Raw genomic sequence first — 17236 nt, 5'->3', positions numbered from 1 at the left:
TTTGGGAGCTTTAATAGCTTTTTGTTTGTACACAGCATTAGAGTTCAATACAAACATCACTACATTCCTGAAGCTAAACCTTTATTCCGCCTTTAAAACATTAATTCACCAGAAGTGATAATTAAGATTAGTTTTAGTGGTTTCAGCTAAATTCTTCTTAGAATGTGATTTTTCCCACAACACTAATGCTAAATAAAGCACTGTGTAATGTACCGCAAAAGAGTCACTGCTTTAGAAAAGATTCTAAGGGTTTTTTAAAAATAAGAAAAGCAAAGCTTACTCTAGATGTATGGGAACAGCTCTTACTATTTCTTTAGAGTCATAGTAAATAAATGAATGGGAAACTTTGCCATAGTCTAGAAATCAATTATATACTCCTTATACATAACTATTTTAAACAAAATTGGTTATATATATATATATTTAAAATACTGTATATAATTATACTAAATCTCCTACATAGCCTCCACCACCACACCCTCCCAGGAAAGAAAAGATGTTAAAATGTCTGATGGAGTAGATTGCTAAGATGAAGTAATGTCTTTGTCACACACGATATTTAGTTTTAAAAATAGTTCAGATTTTATGTTTAAAATTAATAGATTCAATAATTTATATTTTGTCACTGTGCAAATTTAGAATCTAGTACACTAGATTGGCTAACTGCCTACCAAGGAAGCAATCCAATTGAAAACTAACAAAATGGATTATTCTTCTAAAAACTTGCTAGAAAACAAATTAAGAGAAAACATTCGTGCATGACTGTGTGTTAAGGATGCTACTAAAAGAAAATGTATGTGCAAAGTTGATAAAATGCGAACAAGCCCAGAAGCCAAAAGTAATTATCAATATTGATGGAAAAGGTAAAAGATTATCACAATTAGAATGCATAAAATATTTCATACATAATGTGTAGAATGTTTTAATTCTTTTCTATTTAAGTGAATTTTTACTGAAATATACTAAATGCTAGGAAGGAACTTATGTCTGTTATCACTGTTGTGCTAATATTTAAAATTCTGTCAACAGAATATACGTTCTTAACCATGTTAAGATGCTTGACTCTATGTTATCAATTACAATCCTATATGAGGGAAAAGAATTATTAACTTATTTTAAAATTCTGTAAATTTTGAATTATATTTTCCTAGATAATTTTACACAGAAGAACTGGAGCCTAAAGCAGAATTATAGTCTATTGTAAAGATGTCAATCTTCATAGCCAAATATATAGTCATAAATAAGTAAGTAAATTTCAACAGATTTCTACTGCAATTGAAAGTTACCGAAATTCAGGTTTTTTTCCCCCAAAGGTGGTATGATCAGATAAATAAGAATACTGGACACTACATTCCATGACTTGGACTCTAGTGCACATTATATCCCTGATAATTTTGTAATCCCAATCAAGTCACTGTTTCACGCTGGGCCTCAGTCTCCTCTTCTATTAAAATGAGGGGACTGTTTAACACCTTGTAATTCTAAAATGTGATGATGCTAGTGATTTTAGGTACAGTCATTAAAATGTTGATTATAGTATATTTTATTTCAACATTGTGTATGTTTAAGTTAGATATTTTCACATATTAATCTATAAACATCATGACTAAATAAGACTAATACAGCTATAAATGGTATGCACGAATACGTGTGTTTACGTCTGTGTGTGTAGTTTGTGATATAAACCTTGTTCATGCTTTTCCACATATGAGATAGGAAATTACTCAAAGATAGAAAGATAAGAAAAAATGATTTTGCTCTATGTATTGTACTAGATGATTTATTAAAGTATTTAAACGGATTTTGTGTTCTTATAGCTAAGTCATTAATTGGTTTAGGATAAGTTTTGGATAAGGTTCAAATAATCATGAGGACTTCCATATAAATTGGCAAATTCATTGCTGATCAAATCAATGGATGACATTTTCCTTATTTCATAGACATCCAGAGATCCAGATAATGTTGCTTTACTAGATGAGTAAAGACACAGCCTAACTTCCATCAGCTATTAGTCTTTTGCTTATGGTATCAGGCCAAATGTAACAGAAATTTCACCATACGCAGATTCATTGTGCCTTATGAAAACATCCTTGGTTATAGACAGGAGAAACACATTGTAAAAATTATGCTTACAGAATGAGCACTGGAAGCTATGGTTGGCATCACTATGTAGATGCATTTCCACTAAAGAATATATATATACTCTCTCTATATATATATATGTGTGTATATATATACATACACACACACCCACACACACAAACATAAATGAATTGACATTTAGTTTTCTTATTGCTTAATACATGACAGCAAGTCAACCATTTGCTTCCAAAATTGAAGCAATTAAAAAGATAAGTTCTCCCATATTTTTTCACTAAGTATAAAATGAATATATTGAACATAATTTGATCATTAAAGAGAACATTATGAAGACAAACTGTGAAACTGTCACTGAAGTTAATGTAAATTATTTGTATTTCAGGATCAGCTGCAAATGGATTTTAAAATGGGTGTTTATTCAAGCTAAGTTCTTGCCAAAAATAAATTACCTTACTTTCCATTTACTAAATACAATAAAATTTTTACTTGTAAGTGCATTATCTAAATAACAGCATATCAAGGATAAGCTCAATAGAATTCAAGAATAATAAGCAAAATTGTACTTTTCATACTATTACTCTTTGGGGGGATTACATTATTTTAAAAGAAAATTGAAAAATGCTTAGCACATAGTAAAATACCGAAGACTTAAACAGAAAAATAGAATGCATTTGCCTTTACGTTATGAATGAAAAGCACACTTGTACTTCTAGTTCACAAAAGTTTAACAACCACCAAGACCAGGTTTACCAAGGAAGAATGAAACAGAAAAGTGGATACTTAATCTCAGTAATGCTGTCAATGATCCACATTTTGCTCAACTAAACACATTATTTAGTTGAGAGCAAAGGCTTTTGTTGGAAATGCAAAGGTATGAACTATGAAAATTTGGGCTACATCATCAGTGAGTTTTCTAAAGCGTGAATTTCGGAAATAATTCCAGCAGCTCTACCACACACATCTCCTAGAGTCTGCCAAAGAGTAACTATAGAAGCTTGATTTGAATGCCTCTCAAGTCTATGTAAACAAAACAAAAAGTAAGAGGTTAAGGGAGAGTATTATTTTCAAACTTCTATTTCTACAAAGCTGTTTAACCTATTATAATGAAAACAACAGGACTTAGGTACAACACTTTAAAATGTCTAATTTTCATAAAGATAACACTCTTAAGAAACATCACTTGAATTTTTTCACAAATAAAGAACTGCAATAAGGCAATTCAGGAAAACTATAAATAAAACGAAGGCTTTATGTAAAATGAAATCTCAATTTTTAAATTAGACCCTGCTATATGGAATTGAAAGAATACAATGGTCTAATTTTACCTTAGATAAATCCATTTATCAAAAGAAGGAAATTACTGCGAAACCTTGTATTCTTTTTTTTTCTTTGATTAAATCAGGTTTAATCAAAGAAAATATATTTTGGTAGTTCCGTAAAAATTAAAGTGCATATATTTTAAAAATAAAAATAGGAAATTATCTACTTATGGCACAAACAAAAAGCAGAACAAAAAGGATTCTATTTATGTCAGATGTCAAAACGGAATGTAACTTTGTAAATGGATCCCTTGACCCTGACAGCAATATTGAGAAGATGAAGCATATCCATTACTATTACTAATTACATTAAGGGGAATGTGTTTCATTTGCCTTTATTTCATTTTAGGTCAGCTATTTACTTGTGATTAAAAGTGTATTCTTCTTCTGAATACCTAATGACAGAAAAGTTTTCCAAAGTCACTTTTGGCAAACTGTGTGATTCATTCCAATTGCTTTGAAGGTTTTCTCTTTTGGAATATGGACTGCTTTCCTCAGTTAAGAGGCTAACACCATATATTGGTTTATTTATAAGCATATCACTTTGCCTTTTAAATAGGATGCCAACAGTCTTGATATTAGCTGTTTTAAATATTCAAGAACATAGAGCTAACCTCATCTGATGAGCCAAATGAAGCTTAAGTGACAGCACAGAACATATGAACTGTTTGCATAAAATATCGGTAAAAGTGTCACTTGATATGTCCACTCAAAAGCATAAGATTACACAATTCAGAATGCAAATGCTATCCAGCCACAGGACAGAAGTACCATTAAGATAAGAACCGAGAGGTAAACATTCTGCAGACAGAGCTCTTCACACTGCTTTGCATTACGTATTAACTATTTTCTAGAGAAATGTCTACAAATCTCAATTTATTTTGGGGTGTTTATAAGTAATCTGTAAAATGTGCTACCATTTTAGCTAGAATCTTCCTTGTTTACAAAACTGATAAAAGCACCAAAACAATACAAAAATCAGCTTCTAACTCCATGTAACACAATAATACAACAGATATAAACACTCCACTATGTTAAATGTTGGTTTAAAATAAATAAATAATTCAAATTCATATACACCAAAGGACATATTTTCAAAAGCCATTTAATGCAAATGTAGTTCGAACTGGTGTTTTCTTGGATTGCATTTGTTATTAGATATAAAAGCTTATTCAGACTGTTTCTCCTTATCTGAATAGCTATAGTAAAGTACTATATATAGAAAATATTTATTTAAAAAACTAATTTCAGTAGTCATGAAAGCAATAAAGGATTAATATCTCTTTCTGTACCATCTTCAATGAGGCTATAAAATAACTTTTTCCTTTGCCTCAGTTCTTCTCAGATTCCACATTCCACATGCAAAGCATATTTAATAGAAATTAGATTGACAGTCATAACTGTGTTTCTTGAGATGGGTTCTGACAGTAAGAAATACATAATGTTTTATTAGCTGAGGTTGCTGTACCATGAGACACAGCCCTTTCCAAAAGATCTTATTTATGTGTGGCAAACTTTGGTGGGTATACAAAGTAAACTTTCTGAGGATTGTATATCACACAAGGAAAACTTTCAAAAATAAATTTCAGTTTTGCTTAAGTTCCACCTCAGAATATATGTTTTTTTACTGTTTCTACATTTCACTGAGAAACAATTATGTCAAATATTCCACATAATCTTTACATTCTCAATATATCATAATGCATGCCAAAATAGTCTTGCAGACAGTACATCAATCATGAATACTTTCATTACGTGGCTTAAATAATAAATGGCTCATGCGATGTATTTTTGTTTGCAAACTTTTAATACCAAAGAGGAAGTATGCAAATGGTGACTGCATATCATTATCGAATACTAAATGTATTGATTATTATAGATATAAAAGATTGAAAGTGGTGTTTGGCATGACATTTGCATATCAGTAAATATTTTTAAACCAGCATTTTCATCAAAGTAGTCAGTATTTCAATATCTCAGACTTAGTACTACGTCTGCATGATTCAGCATCTATTTATCTGTAAAATCCTACATTGTAAATAACATAGCTAAAACTTTTATGGTATCCAATTTGCATAGACACCAGTAGTAACTTTAGAAACTTTTTCTCTGGATGCAATTATCCACTTAGTTGCCATAAAAGAAAAATAATTTCAGGTGAAAACTAACCATCTAAGTAATACATACATATTTATTCTGGAAACAAAAAATGTAGTATGAATTAGGGATGTCAAGTGCAAAGAGAACTACAAAATACTGCCTACTCTGAATACTTCCTTCAGCAGTTCAGTGAACCTTAATTCTAACTTGCAAAATACAGTGGTATACCTCTTGTAGATGGCCTTTGCTAAATTAATGGTGCAAAAATTAACATTAAATTACTACTGTTAAGATTTTAATAACTTTAAAAACGAGAAGACAAAACTTTACAGAAGATAATCTGTCTCAGAGTTATTAACCCTCCTAGGGATGTTTAAATATATTTGGGATACATCTTACCTGTTTGCTGTACTTGTTATTGGTTTGACAGCTGTACTCAGAGCAGTGATCTGATCCAATTGAAATGTTGTCTCCTGCTCCCACAAATGTGTTAGCTGGTGGTAGATCTTGTACGGCCTGGTGCTTTTTTCCTGCAGTTGGTGACTGGGGATGAAGCTGAACAGTAGGCAATGGGGAACTAGATTTGTAATGCCTTGCCAGGTCAGGACTGCCAGGCCCACCATTGACAGATCTGTATCGCCCCATGCTTGGGCTATCTGACAGCTTCTCATTGACACTATCATACCTCTGTCCATTTGGTTTAGAAGCCTCTACAGTGACAATGCTGCTGTAGAGAGGCTGCTTAGATTTTTTGTTTTTCTTGTCCTTTTTAGGCTTTTTAGATTTGTCATGCTGTTGGGGTGTAAAAAAGTCTTCGTGATCTTTTTTGCCAGCTTCATAGCCATTTTTAGTTTTGGACCTGCAGTACCTTGCCATCACTACAATTAAGATGATTAGAATCACTGTCATAATGCCAGCAACCACACCAATGACAATACTGAGTCTCTGTTTGCTAATTTCATAGCTTGGGTCGCCAGCTATATCCTGGGTGAGTGGGGTGTGCAAACTTCTAGCTATCTGGGAGTCAATCACAGTTGCATTAGAAACACTTTCATTGACAAACACATGCACCAGAGTCGTGGTGGACTGGGAAGGCTGCCCACTGTCATTCACTTGCACCACCAACCTGTGCAAGCCATAATGCTTTTGGGTGAGTTTTCCCACTAAGGAAACCACACCACTAGTGGGATCAATTTCAAACAGCTTGAAGGGATTCCCTCCCACAATGCTGTAGTTCAGGTCTGCATTGATGCCATCGTCACTGTCTGTTGCCAACACTGTAGCTACTACTGTCCTGACATTACTCGAAGGTGGCAGTAAAGTGTAGGAAATGTTTTTGGGAAGGGTAACCATGGGAGCATTGTCATTTTCATCCATCACAAAAAGCGAAACTGTAGCTGTGGCAGACCTGGGAGGATCTCCCCCATCCACAGCCTTGACTCTGAAAGTGTATGTGGTCTGATGTTCCCGGTCAAAAGACATTGTGGAGTAAATTGTCCCCGTGTCATTTTCAATAGAAAAAATGTTATTGTTCTCCTCTATGTACAGACTCATCTCTGCATTCCGCCCCTTGTCAGCATCCATCACGGTGACCATCCCCACAGGGCTGTTGGGCTGCAAGTTTTCTTTCACATAAAAGGTGAAGACGTCCTGCATAAACTTAGGGTCATTGTCATTCTTATCAGCCACCTGCACAATCACTGTAGTGCTGCCCTGCAGCACGGGGATGCCTTTGTCTTTGGCGTTAACTTTAAACTCATACCTGTCAGTCTGCTCGCGGTCCAGCACCGTATTGACCAGGATGTCCCCAGAATCGGGATCGATGGCAAAGATCCCCATCACAGAGGAGTCCAGCGAGTAGGCGATCTCAGCGTTCTTTCCGCTGTCTGCGTCTGTCGCCAGCACTGTGGCCACCCTCTCACCCGGGATGTTGTTCTCAGGGAAGTAAACCTCCACCACCGACTGGCCGAACACAGGCGGGTTGTCGTTCGTGTCTCCCACCTTCACAATCAGGGAGTTGTTGCTCGAGAGGCTGGGGCTGCCTGAGTCCACCGCCACGATGACCACGTTGAACTCCCGGGTGGTCTCATAGTCCAGAGGGGTCGAGGTGTGCAAAAAGTACTTTTTCTTGTTCTGGTCGCCCTCGGTGTCGCTGGCTGGCTTGAGCTGGAAGGGCACGTCGCCCACCACGGTGCAGGTGACCACCCCGTTCTCGCCTTGGTCTCGGTCGGACACCTGCACCAGAGCGATGGGGGTGTCGACCAGAACGTCCTCGGCTACGTTGGCCACCCCGTCCTTGAGGGGGATGCGCCCAATCTTGCGGATTTCAATGGATGGCACATTGTCATTCTCGTCTTTGATGTTAAGGACCACGGTGGCCTTGTCGGTCTTGGGGGGCTGCCCACGGTCGCGGGCCATGACCGTGAAGCGCAGCTGGTTCACCTCCTCGCGGTCGATCCGGTGCAGGACGCTGAGCCAGCCGGACGTCTCGTCAAGGCGCAGCAGTCGCCTCACCGACTCGGTGGCCGCCCCGAACACGTACTCGATCTGCCCATTGACCCCCACGTCCAAGTCAGCTGCGCGCAGTTGCAGGATGGGGGTCCCCGGGGCGCTGTTCTCAGCTAAGTCGGCCTCGTACACGCTCTTCTCGAAGCGGGGGCTGTTGTCGTTCACGTCGGTGATGAGGACCCGTAGGATGGCCTGCGAGGAGCGAGGCGGGTCGCCGCCGTCGCGCACCCGCAGGGTCAGCTCGTAGGAGTCGCGCTGCTCGCGGTCCAGCGCCCCCTTCACGATCAGCTGCGGCTGCTTCTCGCCATCCGGGGTGTCCGCCACCTGCAGCTCGAACACGCTGCTGCGGCCGCCGGGGTTGGTGCCGCCGCCGCCCTCTGATGCGTCCAGCCGCCGCTTGGAGCCTCCCGAGCCGCCGCCGCTCGCGCCGTTCCCGCCGCCCCCGGGATAGGGGGCGCTGTCGGCCGCCCCGGCGCGCCGGCTCTCGCCGCCGCTGCCGCCGCCTCCGGGCTCCTGGAGCAGCTCGTAGCGCTCGATGCCGTTGCGGCCAAAGTCGCGGTCAGTGGCGGTGGGCAGCAGGTAGAGTGTGCCCACCGGCCGGTTCTCCTCCACCGTGAGCGTGAGCACGGGCGACGGGAAGGTGGGCGTGTTGTCGTTGATGTCGAGCACGATGACCCGACCCTCAAACAGGTCTACCCAGCTCTGCGAGGGCCCGATCACCGACACCTCGAAGTCCAGGAAGCACTCGTTCTCGTCGAAGATCATCTGACACTGGGGCAGCTTCTCGCGGTCGATGCGCCTCTCGCTCGTGCTCAGCTCGCCCGTAAGGTTGTCGATCTTCAGGTACTCGGAGCCGGACTCCAGGCTGAAAGTCACCTCACCCGATCCGGTCACGATGCCCAGGTCTGAAGCCACGTTGCCGATGCGGACGTCGGCGGGGCCCTCCTCGGCCAGCCGGTACCGGAGGAGCTGCTTGGCGGCCGCCAGGCTGAGCGAGAGCGGCAGGAGGAGGCAACAGCCCAAGCACCAGCCGCGCGCCCATCCCGCGGTCCGCATCCTCAGCATCTTCTCCTGCTGCTGCTGCTACTGCTCCTTCTAACCACAGCCCCCTCGGCGCCCCCCTCCTCCGGGGCCGGCCGCTTGCCCTCCTCCCAGTCCTCTCCCCTCTCCCGGAAAGGAAGGAGCGAGAGAGAGGGGAGGGAGGGGGCAAAAGCGGCGTGGAGAGTCGGCCGGGAATGCAGGTGGGAGGGCAGCGATAGATGCTTTTTTTTTTCTCCTGCTTCTTCCGAAAGTTATTGTTTCATAATTCATGCAATGGGTGCTAATCGCCCGCTTGCCGGCCGCCGTTCAGTCGCAGTACTCACAGTTCACGGGACACTGCGCGCCGCGGGTTCGGCGCCCCCCCACCCAGAGTCATTCCCGCAGCGGGCGGAGAATCCCCGGCTCTCGTCCCCGCTCTGTCGGAAGGGGCCAGAACTGCTCCGGCAGACGGGCAGTGGGGCTGGGAAGAGGTGGGGAACGAGCTTGCAGCCTCCCCCGCCTGCCAGCCCGCCGGTCTTTGCTGCTACTCGAGTTGAGTCCAATTCACGTTCCAGACACTCACTCCAAACCCAGGCTCTGCTCCGACTCCGGCCGCCCAGGCAAACGTGAGTCGCTTCCTGCACCAGGCGCTGGGGCCAGCAACAAGCCAGTCTCAACTCCGACTCTGCTCAGGCAGCGGGGGAGCCAGTCAACAGATAGAGAATGAAAAATCCCCCGGCACGTCGCTTCGGGCACGGTGCAGTGGAGACTACTCGCGTCACAGCGCGGTCCGCGTCCGGGTCCCCCCGGCGCGCCAAAGAGAAGCCCGAGCCATCTTCAGAGACGCCCAGAGAGTCAGTCCCTTCTCACCCCGGAGAGCGCGGGTTTCTCTTTTTTCTTAACAACTCTGCGCAAGGTCATTAGTCACGAAGCCGCCGCCTGAAACCGCAGCAGCCTTTCGCCCGCGGGGGCGAAGGCTGAGCCGTGCGCACCGTGCGGTGCCCAAGTTTGGGTTCGCAGCCGCAGAGTCCGTGCCTTTTCTCACCTGCATTCGGCCCGCATGTCGGAGCAGTGGGATCTGCAGCGCTGTGCGCGATTCAGGGAGGAGATTGCAGCCTCTCTCTCTCTCTCCCCGCTCTCTCTCGATCCCTCCCCTCCCTCCCTCCCTTTCTCTCTCCTCCCTCCTCTCTCTCCTCCCTCCTCTCCTTTCCCCTTTCCCCCTCTCCCACTCGCTCTCTTGCACGCTCTCTCTCCTTCCTCTTAGTCCCAATGCAGGGAACTCGAGCTGAACTTGATCCCTTTGCAGTTCAAAGGTGAGCAAACCAGGCTCGGAGCACAGGCGACGTTAGCCGGCGAAAGCGCACGGCTAGGCGTCCCCAACGGCAATTAACAAAGATGCCCAATTCTGTCTGGATTTCCGAAGAAAAGCCAAAGGCTTTGGGGCGGGGGTGGAAGGGGAGGTGGAGTCAGAGACAGCTGCCAAGTAGCTTTAAAAAAAAAAAAAAATCCAGTTTGCCAAGGGGAGAAAAAGTGCCAGTCGTTTGTGGCCTCGGAAGTGCCCTGGCACGGCTGGTGAATTCCGCAGTTGTCTCGTCCCTTTCGCGTCTGGGAGAGTCTGGTGCGGGCGCTCCCGCCGCCACTCAGGCTGCAGCGGCTCGGAGACACTGAACCGCTAGTAGGAAGCTCCCGTTCGCTACCCGCGAGCAGGAAACCCGCAAGTTGCCCAAAGTGGTGGTTGCTGCTGGGAGCTCGCTCGCTCACGGATCAGGCTTGTCCCTGACGCTGCTGCTGCAGCGGCGGCGGCAGTAGCTGCCCAGCCGCCGAAACTACACACAGGGAGAGAGCGAGGGAGGAGGGCCCGGGGTAAGGAGGCGGGAGGGAGCGTCAGCCAGCCTCCGCGCTCGGGAAAGCCCAGCCTCAGCTCCAGGGGCCGCTCAAAGTGTGCCCAATCCCAGCCAGACCTCTTTAAGCCAAAGCTCAACGCCCCCCAGCGAGTACCTCCGTCTTCTTCTCTGGGGGACTTGTTTTCCCTCCCTCGGGCTGGTAAATTTCCTCCTCCCTTAACTAATGCCCAGTTCACGCGTGAGAGCTTTTCGAGCTGTGTCAGGATAGATTTCTCCTTCTCCCTCTCTCTCAGACGACGTCCTCCCCCCACCCCCTCCACCCGGAAAGTGTCTCCGGTTCGCGATTTAGCATCTTGGTTAGGACATGGTTATCGGGGTCTTGGGGAACACACAAGAGCCCAGAAAGCCACTCTGTTCTGAAAAACCGTGACGGGCTGCAGTAGTGAAGAGAGAACATCAAACTCCAGAGAGCGGGAGAAAGATCCTTTTTTGGGAGCTCAGACTTTGGATGGTTGCGGGGGGGGGGGGGGCGGGGGGCGGTGGGTGGAGGGGGGGGAAGGATGCCTGTCTTTGTTTAAATGCTTGACATTCCTGTCGTCGTGCTTGCTTATGGGGGTAGACCGTGTGTGCGCGCGCCTGGTGAATAAACATGTTGGAAACCTCGATATTATTTTCTGAGCAGAAACCTGCAGCCTTTAGAAACTGGCAAAGTGTAGCGTCACCTATCTGGATAAAAGGGAAATAAACTTTAATGGTAACTTTGTGTACCAAAGTGTCCCCAGCTTTCCATCTCTCCTTTTGACTTTCTGCCACTTGATTGTCCCTATTTCTCCAAGCAAGGCGTCTACAATTTTCATTCACGACCACCGCAGCCGGCCTCATCAGATCTCAGGTCTGGTTGTTTTCTGAACTGAGCCATTTACTCATTTATTTCAGTGGCTGTAAACGAAGAGGCCCGGCTAGGATTAAGAGGATTGAGAGGGACTGGAAGTATTTGGGGAGAATTGTTACCATCTCAAAAGACAGAAAGGGCTGCTGCTGGGATTTGGTTAGACTTCAGTGCGCCTGACGTATCTATATGCATTTAAGGTCCTCCCCTTGAAGAAAAATTTCAAGCCGAAACAAAAAAAAAAAAAAAAAAATCTGTCCAGTGTGGGTATTCTTTACGAGACCTGGGTGAGGAGGCAGAATGATTTAAACAAGACAAACACCAATAAAGTCAACGAGCAGATGCAGCGCGCGGTTGTTTGGGCGGGCGCAGGCACAGGAATGAGGAGGGAAAGGCGGCAGAGATTTCCAAGCTCTCACTACAGAGGATCGTAGAGGCGCGGAGGATGGAAATGTGCAAGTGTGTGTCAGGGAGCTGGCGAGTATTTTCCAGTCTGTGGAAGCAGCATCACTCCGGGGGTGGTGGCTCCTCCTCCGAGGCCAGGGCAGGGAACCCGGCCTTCCCGCTAACCCTCCCGCGGCTAGCACCCGAGCCTCTCAGCTCTGTATCTGCCGCATCAGCGAGAAAAGCCCCGCGCGCAGGCTCAGTGCGCACCGCCGCAGTCTCGAGCCGGGGGCGGGGCGGGGGAGGGGGCGGGAGTGGGCTCCGCAGCGCCTCCACGCTGGCTAAGTGGCAGTAAAGCCAAATCCCTCTTGCATTTGGCAAGAACTCGGATTTATCGGAACGCCTGCCTCACTCCAAACCTCTGACCCTGGTTCCCCTTTTTCCCAGGTTCGAACCAAATGGGAGAAGCCGTCTCCACTCCGCGGCCTTGCGCCGTGCATTCGGGTGCGCGGCAATATGGTGCAGTGCACTCACTCCCCTCACCGCCTTACTAAGATTTTGCAAACTTCAGGCAGCCGCGTACGCAGAAACGTTGTGCACTCCCGCTTCCCTCTCCAGACCATAAACTTGAATAAGCCTCTCCGCATCTTCAAAACATTTGCCAGCGGCTCTGGCGCGCACTCTGCAGGACCACACTTGAGGGGGCCGCGAAGGAGTGGGCGGCTTTTCCTCACCGCGCTGCACATTTCTTCCCGGATGACTAGGGAGTTGCAGCGCGTCCTTCACAGTGGAGTGGTTTCCTCTTTGCTAGCGGGAGGAAGTCTCCAGCCCGCCCTCCTCACTCTCATTCCTACCAACTTCGCGGCGGAGCCAAGCCAGCGTGGGAAATGGGTCCGACGTGTGCTGCATGGAGAACAGCGAGGACAGACTGCGGGGGCCAAGAAGCCTGCTGGCTTTGCTCCCACCCCCATCAGTCCCAGGCTCCGACCTTTCTGCCAGAGGAGCAAAGAAGTGGCGGCGGCTTTGCCCTGCAGCGCTGTTCTGGGCAAGCAAAGGAAATGGGCGGGGTAGGGGTACCGGGCACGTGAGAGGAGCCCTCGGGGCGCCCTTGCGGCGGCTGGAGCTCCCAGTCCTCTTCCGCCCCCTGTCTATGGACTGACTCTTCTCTCGCCGGCACAGAGGATGAATGGAAGAGAGAAGTTGTTTCCCCCACCCCCGCCCCATTTCCGCAGTCTTAGAGCCAGTGTCACAAGTGCTCAGCAATTTCATTAAATGGAACCAGGAGACTTAATCCCCCCTTGTACCAGACCTCACCGAGGGAATGTGATATCCGGCTTCGCTCCCACCCACCAACCCCGCCCGGCTTCTCAGTCCCCAGGCTGCGTTTATCTTCTCAACCTGAGAGGAAAGGGTTCAGAAGGAAATGGGATCGAAAGTGTAACCGGCTGCAAGAAATTAAAGAGCCGGCTGCTGCTGCTGCTGGTGCTGCTGCTTTGGCGGCCAGAACTGAAGAGAGAAAATGAGATTAGTGTCCTAAAGCTTTCATTGATCAGAGTGATTAGACATCATCGTATGTAGGAAGCAAAATGTTTGAGGGAATGTTGAAATGGAGATTTGGTTTTTTTCTTTAGTGGCTTTTTAAAAAAGAATAATAAAAGGAAATATCCCTTTGAAACCAAGATGCCAAGATGTAAAAAATGAAATTGATTAAAATATAAATGCCATCCCGTTCTAATATGCATTCAATAAAACCTCGACAAAACATTCATTTTCTATGCCAAATATCTTACCCTAAACTTAAAATATTCAGTTTTTTTGTTTGGTTGATTGTTTTTTTGTTTTTTTTGTTGTTGTTGTTGTTGGTTTTTTTTTTTTTTTTTTTTTTTACCTACTAACCTCGCTTGCTTAAACCTGTTTTGCCGTTAAGGAATTTCAGTGGATGAACTGAAAAATAGCATTCGGGGTCCCTGATGTAGTTCAAGCCTCAAGAAAAGACAGAGAAGTAACTACAACAAAAGTCTATGGTTAAGAATACAAGGTAGATGCTGGCGATGTGATCTCAGGGGGGCTTTCATTTATAATAGACGCTGTATTCACAATAATGCGAGAAAAAGGTTAAATACAGTAAACATGATAGCCAGTTCTGGAAAGAAATATAAAACAGTTTGACAGAAAAGGAGAAAGTAACTCAAGAACTCCACCAAGGGACAGACAGAGGAAATGACACTCGGATATCTCTAAATCCATTGACCTTTCATCTTTTTAAAACGGGTCTTCTATCTGTAGACGTGTTTTGTAGGCCTTTATGATCAACCATTTCTCTAACCACTTCCGCTAAATTTGATACTTCAGTCTTCCTTTTCTAAATAATTACTACAAACGATTGTCCTTTGAACATATATTACTTGAAAGAGTAAACATATTTATGCATAACAATTCCAAGTATGAGTCTGATCCTTGAGACTATGAGAAACTTTAGACATATTTTTCAGCCTTAAATCCATACTTGTAGTATTAAAATGTTTAGTAGACTGAAATGACTAAATTATTCATTGCAATAACAGCCTTTTTGATAGACATTAAAACTCAGCAGTTTAAATAAGGAAACCACAGATTTCCTTTTAAGCAGGTAATAACTGCTTGCATCAGTGGTTATTTAATTGGTTTCTAGCCAAGATATAGAATAAGTTGTGCTGTTTAAATCAAGAAATCATGTGCAAAGCTATATTTTATGGTGTATCTATAAAAGAAGCACACAGAAACTAAGCTAAGTTGATTCATACTACCTACTGGATAACTATAAACATTTCCACAAGGATGGTATGAAAACCCCATTTACAAAAAAAAAAAAAAAAAAATTCAAAATTTAAGTGTTTATTAGCTCACGTGCTGTATGGTTTTCAGATTTCAATACAGTGTTTTAGGTTTTAAAATAACACAGAATAAATGATTTTCACTTTAAGTTTAGCACATATTGACAGTTGATTTTTTTTTTCGTTTTCAAAAGGTTTACATGCCAAAATATGTGCAATATAGCAGAGATTTACAAGTCATGACACACAAAGATCCAGTCAGTGACTGTAACTGGCATTTGTCTTTTATTTACAAGATCATTACTTTATGAATTTTTTCAACTTTACATTAACTTTCATACATTTTCAAAAATTTAAGTTAGAGGGAACACAGTATTTTATAAAATCTGGATTCGTTCTGAGAAAAAGACCCTTCATAGGTTAAAAACAGTACATCCTATTATTTAGGGCCATCTGAAGCTATCTCCTTTCACTATTGATGGTAAAATTAGACCTACCAATGTCCTTTGCAGTATGAACTTGGGAGATTTGCATATTTTTACTATCGTGGCAGGCCGGATATATCAAATACTGCTGTGAATAATGACCTCTAAGCTAGATAATATGTTAAGGATTTGGGGGAGAAATTTCATTATAATTGCTTGGACAAATTTAATACCCAAATAAATGACCTTGCTTATAACAAGAATGGTTGAAAATTATGTATTAGCTTTAGAAGTTTTAACCCCTGGCTGTGTCGACCTAGCTAGGGCACTTCTTATGTTCATTCTGAGTAACAGGTGGTAGAAAACTTTATTCAAACAAATTTGATTGATTGTAATTAGGAAATACATAATGTGGGATGTTTCTAGAATGAGAAATATAAGAAATTGGACTACTTCAGCAGCAATGAATTAATTTTCTAACGACAGAGGCTGATACTTATAGGGCAGTCATTGAGAACTTTCCCCAAGTATTTACTGACTGTGGTTTCTGGGCCTAACATTGTACCTCTTGGCCCCCTTGTGGCTAGATGAGGCCATTAACTAGTTGTGGGCAGCCCTAAGTGGAAGGGGAATTTCACTTCCCTGGGAAATATAGGTGGCTGATAGGTAGTCATTGTTCAATTCTGTATAAGTCAAACTGGTTGTGAATCTGACTTAGGACCAATACTTGAAGACTTCAGTAAACTTCAGACTGACTTTGATTTCGTAAAGTGGTAGTACATTTTCGATACCCATTTCAGCGTTTTTAAAATAAATCATCCATGTAAAGCTGAATTAAGAAGCATATCAAAGTAGATACTATGGGTTCAACAATATATGCCTATAAATCAGCAGGTGTGCTATTCAGTCACAGAGAGAAATACAATTCCATTGACAAGACAAGTTCTTCATAAAGCTACATACATTTATATCTGGTGATTTTTAACACTATTGAACAGTTTAGCCTGGTTAATAATTTTTCTAGTAACTGGTACAGAATTTGACACTTTGAACAGGACTCTTTATAAAGTATTGTTGACTCACAGTGGGATGGAAAGATAAGCACGATTCTTTGTATGCCTTTTTTTTTCTCTCTCTCTCTTACAGTTCTTTTTATTTCTTGGTTTTGCTGTGTAACTGATTCTCAATATTGTCTGCAAATGATTGGATAAAAAAACCATTGCAAAAATGTAAATACAAGCTTGGAATTTGAGTAACTTAGGTATCAAATAGTAAGTGTTTTGATACATTATTAAACTAACAGCACTGATTAGTAACAGTATAGGTTATCCAGATCTTTCTGTTTCTTAGTGATTCTTTATCTGTCTTTCCAGATGTTAGATCATGTCTGCCTGATCATGTCTGCCAATGTGGAAGGAAGGAATAGTCTCTAACCCTGCCTTTTCAGTGATATGTAATATAAAGCTTCTCTTTTTCATCTAACAGCTAGGCAGCATTGTGCTTTTTTTTTGAGATGGAGTCTTGTTCTGTCACCCAGGCTGGGGTACAGTAGTGCCATCTCGGCTCACTGCAACCTCTGCATCCTGCATTCAAGCGATTCTCCTGCCTCAGCCTTCTGAGGAGCTGGGACTACAGGGGCACACAATCACACCCAGATAATTTTTGTATTTTTAGTAGAGACAAGGTTTCACCATGTTGGCCAGGATGGTCTTGAGCTGTTGACCTCATGATCCACCTGCATCGGCCTCCCAAAGTGCTGGGATTACAGGCGTGAGCCACCACTCCACCTGGCCACATTTTTTTTTAATAAAATTTATTTAAAATATAGGAGAGA

At 43.6% G+C, this 17236-nt stretch overlaps 2 protein-coding genes across 13 annotated transcripts in view; one reads left to right on the top strand and one right to left on the bottom strand.

Annotated features, from left to right (window-relative positions):
- Positions 1–10160, bottom strand: part of PCDH7 (protocadherin 7) — a 427263-nt gene extending 417103 nt beyond the window's left edge. For all 12 annotated transcript variants that reach the window (XM_015138178.3, XM_015138177.3, XM_015138179.3 and 9 more), the window contains exon 1: positions 5919–10160. In XM_015138178.3, coding sequence (XP_014993664.2) covers positions 5919–9092 — 3174 coding nt within the window. In that variant the 5' untranslated portion in view covers positions 9093–10160. The remainder of the gene's footprint in view (positions 1–5918) is intronic.
- Positions 10161–12144: 1984 nt separating this feature from the next.
- Positions 12145–14811, top strand: LOC144340970 (uncharacterized). The gene is made up of 2 exons (XM_078002610.1): positions 12145–12239; positions 12612–14811. The coding sequence occupies exon 2, from the start codon at positions 12681–12683 to the stop codon at positions 13233–13235; it is 555 nt and encodes a 184-aa protein (XP_077858736.1). The 5' UTR covers positions 12145–12239; positions 12612–12680; the 3' UTR covers positions 13236–14811.
- The last annotated feature ends 2425 nt before the right edge of the window (positions 14812–17236 follow it).

Source organism: Macaca mulatta, chromosome 5, assembly GCF_049350105.2.
Source record: "Macaca mulatta isolate MMU2019108-1 chromosome 5, T2T-MMU8v2.0, whole genome shotgun sequence".
Taxonomy (NCBI): Eukaryota; Metazoa; Chordata; class Mammalia; order Primates; family Cercopithecidae; genus Macaca; species Macaca mulatta.
This window is presented reverse-complemented; position numbering and strand designations above follow the sequence as displayed.